Genomic DNA, 12408 nt, shown 5'->3' with positions numbered 1-12408 from the left:
CAGTTCTTTCCTCTGCACCTCCTCTCAGTTCGTTCCCCTGCACCTCCACGCAATTTGTTCCCCTGCACCTCCTCACAGTTTTTTCCTCTGCACCTCCTCCCAGTTTGTTCCCGTGCACTTCCTCCCAGTTCTTTCCTCTGCACCTCCTCGCAGTTCGTTCCTCTGCACCTCCTCGCAGTTCGTTCCCCCGCACCTCCTCTCAGTTCGTTCCCCTGCACCTCCTCGCAATTGGCTCCCCTGCACCTCCTCGCACTTCGTTTCCCTGCACCTCCTCGCTGTTTGATCCCCTGCAGTGCGATTCTCTTTCCAGTGGTGTCCTTGTCCTGCTGCACTCTGTGATCCACTACTAATGTCTTCCTTTGTGTTTGTGGGTTAACCTTCCTGGTCTCGTCTCTTCGCCGAAGTCTGTTCTCTGCTCACTGACTTGTAATGCTCTGCAGCGACACCAGGCGGCAGTCAAGCCTCTACATTTATCTACTCACATCCAGGATTTTGCTTTTTGCCTCAGCAGTCACCTCATTCAGCCAAAAAATTATTACGCATAGGATTTTGATGCAATACGTTTAATAGATTTTACCACAAAGATTGGGATTTTAAAATAATAACGGATCTTCACTGTCTGGTCTTTTCACTGAAAAATGGGGGCTGAGGTTCTTAGCTGCTGTCAAATAATCTGATGCTTCATTCAGATAAGTCAGTAATTGAGTGTGCTCATTCAGAAACTGAATCAGAACAAAAGCAGAGAGGCGACCTGATCTCATACTAGTACCAGGTCTCTCTTGTCAATGATTCACTGAGGCTCAGTGGGATTATCCTGTATAAATAAAAGTTGAGTAATTTAGGAGACATTTATTGTGCAACAGTCAGAGGGATTCACGTGAAACCAGCCCGACACTAACGACAGCTGATGATCTGACATTTTTAAACTTACATCTATTGTAAACGAGTCCTGGTGACTCAGTGTGACTAACCTGTATAAATAAAGGTTAAATGTAAAATCAGGGCTGACACTTTAAAATCAAACGTGTCTTTTAGCAGCACACTAATTCAGCTCAACTTTTACAGAAGTACAAATGTTGAGAGGTTGAACCTGGCTGTCGTAAATGGAGGTTTTAAAGGCAGGACCCAATGGTACAGGTAGGACTCGGAGACCCCTCCTTAAAGGACGTCACCAGACGTCCCAAAAACCCTGTCCACAAAAACTTAGGTGGGAGGAGTGGGAAAACAGGACGGAGGGCACCTGGGAACACAAGAAGGGAGACCAGGCATACAATACACAAAAGCACACAAAAAGTTCAGGCGAGCGGCCGGGAGGCCGTCCAAAACTCAGGAGTAGGTCCATAGATGCTGTAGAGCACCCAAGTGCCGTGGACACCTCAGGATGAGACACGGACCCTGGACGTGACGTAGACCCTTGATGTAGCGAAGAGACCACAGGTGAAGTAGATGGTGTGGGACCCTCGAGTGAAGCAACTATAGACTTGGGACCTTCAGAAGATGTGGGACACTCAGGGGCTGCAACAGGCTTGGGGCCCAGGAGAGGTTTGTGACACACTGGAGGCTTGGGATGATTTGAGGTGTCAGGACCAACCATTATTGAGACACAGATAGATGGGGTGTCAAAACCAGTCCTCACCAAAGCACAGGATGGAGGTGGAGCGTTGGGTCCCACTCTCACTGACGCACTGGAAGGTGGAGTGTTGTGGGTGTCACCCACTGAGACTCTGACATCAGGAAACTTGGAGACCATAGGTGGCCCAGAACCCACATCAGGTGAGGAGTAGAGACAAGAGTCCTCCAGGACTCCAACGTTTCCATCGGTGTTGGGCATGTTAATTTGGACATTTCAGAACCGAATAGACCGACACAGACTGAAGGTTGATGTCATTAAGTTCTGCCTGTCCCCAAAACAACTGTGTGTTTATCTAAATTTTGGTCCTTGGTTGTCCTTGAAGGCTGAGAGGCAGCAGCTCTACCAGTTGTGCCACCGTGCTGCCCTAAACAATTATTCTTTTCATGAAATTCCTGCTACTGGTCTTTATTTTTATCAGTAGCGCCACATGCTGTTTGAAAAGAGATGCCACGAGTCAGCTGAATGTACAGTATACTGTAATCAGAACTGATGTAAATATAAGGACTGCGGCAAAATGGTGACTCAGCAGAGCTGTTGCCTCTCAGTGAGGGAGGGGGTTGGCATATCAAATGCCCGGGACCTTTCTGGGTAGACTTTGCATATTCCCTCTGTACATGTGTGGGTTTTCTCCGAGTACTTGACCAAAAACATGCATGTTAGACTGATTGGTAACTCTAAATTGTCTCTAGGTGTGAGTGAGAGAGTGAATGGTTGTTTGTCTCGTTTGTCTCTATGTGTCCCTGTGATGGACTGGAGACCTGTCCAGGTGTCCCCCGCCTCTCGCACAGTGACTGCTGGACATGGGTAGCAGTGACCCCACGATCTGGAAAGGAAGACAACTGTCAAGACAATGGATGGATTGTGTTAATGTTGTAATGATTTTTATACGCCCATCAAAGCGTGGTGTAGTTTTTGTTTTAATCTCTTGTCCTGCCCATAACTTCTGATCCACTCAAAATAATTTAATGCATCTTGGAACACTTATCACCAACAAACTGTATTTTTTTCTGCTATGGGAGTGTGCTGCTTGTGGGATTCAGTTTGTTTGGTGGTTCCTCAGATTGGAGAAGTCCTTTGGATGAAGGGTGAAAAGTCTCAGCAACAAAAAGAAACCATCCAGATGATCTGACTGAACATTGTTGGGTTGTTACCTGGATTATTGAGCATGGACTTCGGTGAATGGTGGAACACATTTGTACCACCACTAGACATCATCTCCTGTAATCTTTTCATCACTCCAGCTCTAAGGTCCAGATTGCAAATCAAGGTCAAAGGTTATACAAGGTAACAAAGTTCATGCTCAGTCATCCAGGTATCAAATCCAATAATTCTCAGTCAGGTCATCTGGACAGTTTCTTTTTTATAGAGTCGTTTCACCCTCTATCCAGAGGGCTTCATCAGTCTGAGGAGTTCCAGTAAACTGTTTCCCCACCAAGCAGTAAACTTTTTAAGTGATCTTTTGGGCCACCTGGTCGGGTTTGTTTGCCCACTTGATTTGTGATGTTTTATGGTCTGAGACTTTTCTGCACCATTCATATTATTGTCATTATTTTTAGATCTCAGATTATCTGGAGTCACTAAATCTTGTTAATACACCTGGATCTGCCCATCATTACAACTTTCACTGTTTTTGAAGGTAATCAATGGATTTAACATCTACCGCTGTGATCGTCAAAAAGGGGGGGGGGGGGTCGCTGTTTACATCAGAGATTCTCTGGTTTCTAGTCTCGTGTCTTCTAAAACAATTCCAAACCAGTTTGAAGCCTTAGCTGTAAACATCACTTTGAATGGAGGCCAGATTTTATCTGTAGTGGGTTGTTATCGTCCACCTTCAGCATCACCTGAGGCTCTGTCTGCCCTGATGGAATTTCTTAGTAATTTAAAATTCAAAGAGATCCTTTTGGCTGGAGACCTCAACATTGATTGGTGTAAGTCGACCCCCCTCTGTGATAAATTCAAGGAATGTTGCCTGTCTCTCAATCTTACCCAACTGATCGACTCTCCCACTAGATTAAATAAAAAACGTCCTGAAAATTCCTCCATCTTAGACCTGTTTCTAACTAATATGCTTCACAAATTCCCTGGTACAGGTGTATACGCTAACATTTGGAGTGATCATTGTGTGACAGCGACTCTGATAGATATTAAACTTCCACCTTCTAAGCCCAGATTAATTCAAAATAGGGATCTGAAACGTTTTTATGAACAGTCATTCCTCTGGGATCTGTCTCACTTTGACTGGCATCGTATTCTATTAATTGATAAAGTGAACTCTGCTTGGAACTATTTTCATAATAGTTTCATTTTTTTCGTGAACAAACATGCTCCTTTTCGTCAGTTCAGAATAAAGGGACGAGACAGCCCCTGGTTTACTCCAGAGCTAGCTGACCTCCTGCACAGGAGAGACCATCTTTGGGCCGCAGCGAGAAAATCTGACTCAGACTCTGATTGGTTGAGTTTTCATCAGATGAGGAATAAATGCACAACTGCTGTCAAAGCAGCAAAACAACTATTTCTTATCTCAGACCTCCAAAAATCTAAATGACCCTAACAGATTCTGGAAAACCATCAAATCTCTCTCAGGCACCCCCCAATCATCTGACCTCCCATCACAACTTCTCGTTAACTCTGTTCCTGTGTCAAATAAGCACGAGATCCTGAACTGTTTCAACAAACATTTTGTTCTTCTAGTTCTTTATTTGACACAGTAACTAATGGAAGATCAGCCACTTCACTTAATAACCAAACTTCTACAAATCAAATCCCTCCTACAAGTCAATCCTCAGTTAATCACAGCTTCTCTTTTTCTCCATTCTCAGTCAGTGAGGTCAATAAACTGTTAAAAGATCTTGATCCTAAAAAATCTGCAGGTCCAGATGAACTTCCACCTTATTTCTTAAGGCTGGCTGCTCATTTCATCACAGTCCCTGTGACCCACATCTTCAATCTCTCCATAAGACAAAACTCCATCCAGACTCTTGAAAACAGCCTTTGTTCTTCCTGTGCTGAAGGGAGGAGACCCCACCTCACTGAACAACTATCGACCAATCTCTAAACTCTGCATTTTAGCCAAGGTTCTAGAAAAACTGATAAACTCTCAAATCAAAAATGACCTGGACTCATTTAACATCTTACCTCCACATCAATCTGGTTTCAGGAAACAACACAGCACAACCACAGCTTCACTGAAGGTTCCTAATTCATCAAACCTTTATTTCTCCAGGTAAATCCCATTGAGCCTCGAGGACTCATTTACAAGAGAGACCTGACTTCAACAAAAAATGATGAAAACAGTGGACAACAGTGACAACAATAAACAGTTATAAAAAGTTATACTCCAGGTTTTTTTTTTTTAAACAAATAGGATGGCTAAAAGAAAAAGGTAACAAAAAAAAAAACAGCTAGATTCTAAGGCGAATGTAGAAACTAAAAACAGGAACATGTCTGCATTGGTCCCTGCCAGGAGTCCAACAGATTCTTAAAGACACTTAGAGAGGTCAAAGGTCGAGAGCTTCAGATCTTTTTACAAGATATTCCAGGAAACAGGAGCGGAGTAGAGAGTGCAAAAGAGAGCACATTACACCAGTTTTGGCCTCCCTGCACTGGTTACCGGTTCATCTTTGAATCCAGTTCAAAATACTCCTGTATGTCTACAAATCACTGAACAGTTCACCCCATCTCTCTGATCTGCTACAACCGTATGTCCCACCACGCTCCCTGAGGTCAGCGGACCAGTTGCTCCTCACAGTTCCAGGAACTCGTCTTAAGCGCAGAGGTGACAGGACCTTCTCTGTAGCAGGACCAAGACTTTGGAACGAGTTACCTCTGCTTGTCAGACAGGCCCCCCTCCCTCTCGGTTTTCAAGTCCAGTTTAAAAACTCACTACTATTCAGTAGCTTTCAACACCAGATGATCTGTGTTTGATCCTGTATGCTCCACACTGGTTTGTCGTCATTATCTGCATCGTTTTTATGTCTATATTCTGATTTACCTCATTTTGTATTTTGCTTTGTGTGTTACCTGTTTTTCTGTCTGTACAGCACTTTGGTTGGCCTTGTAGCTCTTTTAAGTGCTTTATAAATAAAGTGGTATGGATGGAGGAATGGGTCCTATACTTCTTAACAAACAGACCTCAGTCAGTGAGGATCCACAACTTCTCCTCCTCCACCTTAACCCTCAGCACTGGCTCCCCTCAGGGCTGTGTGTTGAGCCCTCTCCTGTTCACTCTGCTCACGTATGATTGTGCAGCTACCCATCCAGGCTGTCACATTGTAAAGTTTGCAGATGATACAGCGGTGGTGGGATGCATCACAAACAATGACGAGTCCAGCTACAGGCAAGAGGTGGAACACCTGGAAAGATGGTGCAGGAAGAATAACCTTCACATCAATGTGAAGAAGATGAAGGAGATTGTCGTGGACTTCAGACAGAACAAACACAGCTACCCCATCTCTGAACATATGAGGATCTGTGGTGGAAGTGGTCTCCAGCTACAAGTACTTGGGTGTACACCTGAACAACAACCTCAGCTGGAGCAACAACACCACCAGCCTGATCAAAAAAGCTCACCAGAGACTCTACTTCCTCGGGCGGCTGAGACGAGCTGGTTTGGGAAGAAGTAGTCTAGGAAGTAGTCTAGTCTAGTCTAGTATGGCATGGATGAATCAGAACTTTCTTCAGTTAAACTGCTCCAAAACAGAGGCCATACTGATTGGCACTCCTCACCAGGTTCAAACCTCAACTATAACGACTATTTCCTTTTCCGGACAAGACATCCCCCTCTCCACCTCTGTTACAAATCTTGGAATAAAAATGGACTCTCATCTTACATTTGAAAATCACATTAAGCATCTGTTTAAAGCCTGTTTCTTCCATCTTTGAAATATCTCCAAGCTGCGCCCATCTCTCACTTTTGCTGATGCAGAGAAACTCGTCCATGCCTTTGTCTCCTCCAGGCTCGACTACTGCACCTCCCTGTTTACTGGAATACCCGGCAAAAACCTTCAGAAGCTTCAATATATTCAAAACAGTGCAGCCAGGATTTTATTGAGAGCTCGTAAATTTGAACATATTGCACACATTCTCCATAACCTCCACTGACTTCCTGTCACCTACAGAATTCAGTACAGAATTGCTCTCATCACCATCAGTGTTTAAACTGAACGTCATCAGATTATCTGAAGGACCTTTTTGCTCCATATTCATCCACCCGGTCCCTACGATCACAGAACAGTCATCTCCTTCTCCTTCCATGAACTAAATTAAAGACCATGGGAGATGGGGCATTCTGTGTGGCTGCCCCCCGCCTCTGGAACTCCCTCCCTGACTATCTGAGAGCTCCACAATCATTGACTGACTTTAAAGAAGGCTTAAAGACTTTTCTTTTTAAGCAAGCCTATTCTGCCTCCACATGATTGTATCGTTGATTTTAGTTTATTTTTATCTTTGATTTTAGTTGCACTCTGTAGCACTTTGAGATTTTTGTTAATGAAAAGTGTGTTACAAATTAAATTCATTATTATTAGTAGTAGTAGTAGTCTGGTCTAGGAGGAAGTAGAGTCTCTGGCGAACTTTCTTCATCAGGCTGGTGGTTTTGTTGCTCCAGCTGAGGTTGTTGTTCAGGTGCACACCCAAGTTCTTGTAGCTGGAGACCACTTCCACCACAGATCCTCATATGTCGGCGGGGGGTTGCTCTGTCTGAAGTCCACAATCATCTCCTTCATCTTCTTCACATTGATGTGAAAGTTGTTCTTCCTGCACCAGCTCTCCAGGTGTTCCACCTCTTGCCTGTAGCTGGACTCATCATTGTTTGTGAAGCATCCCACCACCACTGTATCATCTGCATTCATTCATCCTTTATTTCTACAGGTAAATCCCAGTGAGCCTCGAGGACTCATTTACAAGAGAGACCTGATTTCAACAAAGAAAGATGACAACAATGGACAACAGCAACAACAATAAACAGTTATAAAAAGTCATAATACAGGTTTTATTTTTTTTATTTTTTTTATTTTATTTTTTTTAACAAATAGGATGGCTAAAAGGAAAAGGTAACAAAACAAAACAAAACAAACAAACAGCTAGATTCCAAGACAAATGTAGAAAACTAAAACCAGGAACATGTCAGCATTGGACCCTGCCAGGAGTCCAACAGATTCTTAAAGACACTTAGAGAGGTCAAACTTTACAATGTGACAGCCTGGATGAGTAGGTGTACAGTCATATGTGAGCAGAGTGAATAAGGGCTGTTTCCTGGTGGTTTGGGGTGTGGGGGGTCTTTTTAAGCCCAGCTCATAAGCAGACGTGTCGCCACCTAAATGTGTCAGATCATCGCGTGGAGGCCCACAGGTCAAAATGCAGAGCTTTGATGAAGATGTTTCATTATTAATATTCCTGCTGCACCTCAGTTTATTATCTTATCAAATAAACATCTGAACAACATTTGGTTTAGATGAAATTCCCCCATATTCAATTGGTTCAAATGAATATTGATGTTTGGCAGCATATGACCTACAATTCTTGATTCTGCAGCCACTGAGCCTTTTTAAGTCTCGTGTAAGAGGGGAAGTGATAAATCTGTGCATTCTGTTCAACACATAAATCAGTTCACAAGTGATGTTTAATTTGATTCTTTTAGTGTGTGATTTAGAACAGGAGCAGACTCCATCTTTGACTGCTGTGCGGAGGACAAATATAGTGCCCGTTGCCATGGTTATAACAGAAAGCGCACCCCCATGAACAGAGCAGCGAGCGCCATGAGGGCACACACCTACACACAAACCCCCTCCTCCTTCACCACGTGCAGATGAGATCAAACCATCTTCTGTGTGTGCATGGGAACATGGGCTATTTTTACATCTGGAAATGCTATATGTGTGTTTGTGCACAATGAGCACCTGTGGAGTATTTGAAACCTTTATTTTAAAAGCAAGTTGACTCACCGTCACAGTGGGGATGGCGGTGACGAGGGAGTAGACGAGGACAGGCGGCGCCTTACTGTTGTCCTCTGGTCCTGGGTATGGCTTGGAATAGGCTTTGTCGAAACAGAAGAAGCCCTGGATGTGCACGGAGAATGTGTCCGTGTATTCAAAGTAATACGCCAACAGAACGGTCCCTGCCATGATGACCAGCTGGAAATAAAACATATTGGTTGCAGCGTCACAACTGAGTCCGCTGGAGTTGGAAAAAGACAAAAAGCAGCCGAGGACAAAAGTAGAGAATAGAGTTTGTTCCTTCACCGAGCAAAGTGATGGATGCTCCCGTAATGTGCAAAGTGAGCCATTTGTGCATGGTGAGAGAGTGAGAGGTGGGAAGGAAAGACGCGGATGAAAAGAGACAGATAAGGAGAAAGCTGGAGAGGAGAAAAGGAAGCAGAGTGAGTGTGAGAGATCCCTTCAGCAGTGCCAGCGTTCGGTTGTAGGAGTGGAGGCAAGAAAACGGAGCCCGCTTAAAACAAGAAAACGCTTCGTGGAGGAGCAGAAAAGGAAGTGAAGAAGGATGAGGGGGAGACAGATGGGTGAGAGGAGAGACTGGAAGCAACAACAAAACAAAAAAAGACCTGGGATGAGCAGAGGGAACAAGACATGAAGAATTACATATGCATCTGTGGATTCCTGCATAACTTCAGTTAGTACTGTCCTGACGTTTGAAACTTTCCAACTGCATCATAAGCACATGCTGTGAAGCATGAAATATGGCTGCAAAAATGATAGAAACACTAAATATTCACAAGCTTTTCACAACAGCACAGAACCAAGTCCGCAGTAAAATCGAGCTTTTCTGCTAAAATAAGACGATGCTCTGCTACTAATTATTCATTTATGGTCGTGTAAACAGCACACTTCTGCTTTTTTCCTACTCCATACAAAAAACAACATTCCAAGATGAAAGCCTGATGTTTCATTTCATTTGCTCTTCACACAAGTTCAAACACAACCTGCAAGAGGAAGTTATCATCAGCAAAACATGAGAGCCCCTGACCCGCAGGCTGCAGGGGCAGACAGCCCAAGTGTTTGCTGCCATTTCAGCAGATTGGGGGCTCCTAAGAGAGGGTACTGGAGGCCATATTGTAGCTACGTAAAATATCCATCCATCCATCCATCCATTATCTTTACCATCCATCCATCCATTATCTTTACCATCCATCCATCCATTATCTTTACCATCCATCCATCCATTATCTTTACCATCCATCCATCCATTATCTTTACTCGTTTATTCCATTTTGGGTCACGGGGGTCACTGGTGCCCATGTCCAGCAATCACTGTGCGAGGGGCGGGGGACACCCTGGACAGGTCTCCAGTCCATCACAGGGACACACAGAGACAAACGAGACAAACAACCATTCACTCTCTCACTCACACCTAGGGACAATTTAGAGTTACCAATCAGCCTAACATGCATGTTTTTGGTCTGTGGGAGGAAACTGGAGTACCCGGAGAAAACCCACGCATGCACGGAGAGAACATGCAAACTCCACCCAGAAAGGCCCCTGGACCGGGGTTTGAACCAGGGACCTGCTCGCTGAGAGGCAGCAGCTCTACCAGTTGCACCACCGTGCTGCTCAGATAAAATATTAAAAGTATAAATCAGGCCTTTAAAAAGTTACTGAAAAAAGAATGAGGTACAAAGTTGTAGATGGGTGCTCTTGTGCTCAGTTCAACCTGAAATGAGACATCAATATGCTGAGATACCCCCTCCCCCTCCCCCCAGCATCATGTAAAATCACATGATGTGACCCCTAACCAACTCCATCAAGTGCTGCTGGAGCTACCTTAAGGGTCTACAAGACAACTTCTGAGTGTGCCGGCCGGAACAGATGTTATTATTATATTATTATCATCATCATCATCATCATCATCATCATCATCATCATCATCATCTCCATCATCATCATCATGAACATCATCATCATCATCATCATCATCATCCATGATCATCATCATCATCATCATCATCCATGATCATCATCAACATCATCATCATCATCATCCATCATCATCATCATCTGTTATTATTATTAGATGGTGTTATTTTTGATGAGGACATGTCTTTTATCCCCCACATTAAAAACGTTACTAGAACCTCCTTCTTCCACCTGCGTAATATCACTAACATTAGAAACATGTGATCTAAAGATGATGCAGAAAAACTGGTCCATGCATTTGTCACGTCTAGACTGGACTATTGCAACGGTTTATTATCTGGATGTCCAAATACTTCTTTAAAACGTCTTCAGTTGATCCAAAATGCTGCTGCCAGAGTCTTAACTGGAGTTACTGGGAGAGATCATATCTCTCCAGTTTTAGCTTCTCTCCATTGGCTCCCTGTCAAATCCAGAATAGAATTCAAAATCTTACTTCTAACCTACAAAGCTCTCAACAACCTAGCTCCATCTTATATTACAGATCTTATTGTTCCATATTTTCCTTATTTATTATTTTATTTATTAACCTACCAGGCAAATCCCATTGAGATCACAGATCTCTTTCACAAGGGAGGCCTGGGCCTGAAGGCAGCCTAACATGCATGTTTTTGGTCTGTGGGAGGAAACAGGAGTACCCGGAGAAAACCCATACAAGCACAACAAGAACGTGCGAACTCCACACAGAAAGACTCCAGGTCCAAATGGGGATTGAACCCAGGACCTTCTGTGAGGCAACAGAGCTAACCACTGAGCCATCCTTGTATTTTGACTGCCCTTGTCAAAGTGTTCAATGACATCCATATAAATACAGATTGTGGAAGAACCACAGTGCTCGTTCTGCTGGACCTCAGTGTTGACACTGTTGACCATGACATATTATTGGAATGACTGTAGAGTTGGGTAGGACTCTCCGGTTCAGTACTCAGTTGGTTCAAATCTTACATAAAGAACAAGGATTTTTTTTTGTCTCAATACGTAACTTCTCATCGAAGAAAACAAAAGTCACATACAGGGTACCCCAAGGTTCAATCCTGGGACCACTGTTATTCAATATCTATATGCTCCCACTAGCTCAGGTTATAACAGGGAAAAAGATTAGTTACCATAACTAAACAGATGATACACAGCTCTACATTACAATGTCATCAGGTGACTGAACCCATCCTAGCACTGGACAGATGCTTAGAACAAATCAATGTGTGGATGTGCCATAACTTTCTCCAGCTGAATAGAAACAAAACTGAAGTAATTATCTTTGGAACTAAGGAGGAACGATCTAGAGGCAGCACATAGCTTCAGTTATTACAGCTAGAAACTAGTGATCAGGCCCAAAATCTGGGTGTGGTGATGAACTCAGACCTGAACCTTCAGAGCCACATAAAGACAGCTACAAAGTTGGCCTTCTATCACATGAAGAACATTTCCAGGATTAAAGGACTAATGTTGCAGCAAGATCTATAGAAACTCGTCCACACGTTTATCTTTAGTCGCAATGACTACAGCAACAGTGTCTTCACATGTCTGCCTAAAAAGATCAGACAGCTGCAACTGATCCAGAATGCTGCTGCTCGCGTTCTCACTGAAACCAGGAAGATGGGACAATAAAATTAATCCTGTACTATGATGAACTATAATGTTTGTGTCTGCACCTGACCTGTTTAGGACTTAATTGTTGATATTTTTTATATTCTCTGTTATTTTTATATCTTGTGTGATTCCTTGTGTATGTTCCTTTTACTGAAACTCTGGCACAACAATTTCCTGTGGGATCAATAAAGTAAAGATCTATCTATCTATCTATCTATCTATCTATCTATCTATCTATCTATCTATCTATCTATCTATCTA

At 43.4% G+C, this 12408-nt stretch overlaps 1 protein-coding gene across 1 annotated transcript in view; it reads left to right on the top strand.

Annotated features, from left to right (window-relative positions):
* The first annotated feature begins 8897 nt into the window (after nucleotides 1-8897).
* The window catches only part of LOC119430351 (phospholipid phosphatase-related protein type 2-like), a 77098-nt gene continuing 73587 nt past the window's right edge, over nucleotides 8898-12408 (top strand). Inside the window, exon 1 of the mRNA XM_037697757.1 lies at nucleotides 8898-8906. Coding sequence (XP_037553685.1) covers nucleotides 8898-8906 — 9 coding nt within the window. The remainder of the gene's footprint in view (nucleotides 8907-12408) is intronic.

This window comes from Nematolebias whitei, chromosome 3, assembly GCF_014905685.2.
Source record: "Nematolebias whitei isolate Nwh7 chromosome 3, NemWhi1, whole genome shotgun sequence".
Taxonomy (NCBI): Eukaryota; Metazoa; Chordata; class Actinopteri; order Cyprinodontiformes; family Rivulidae; genus Nematolebias; species Nematolebias whitei.
Note: the sequence above shows the minus strand (reverse complement) of the source record. Positions and strands in the feature narration are given on the sequence as shown.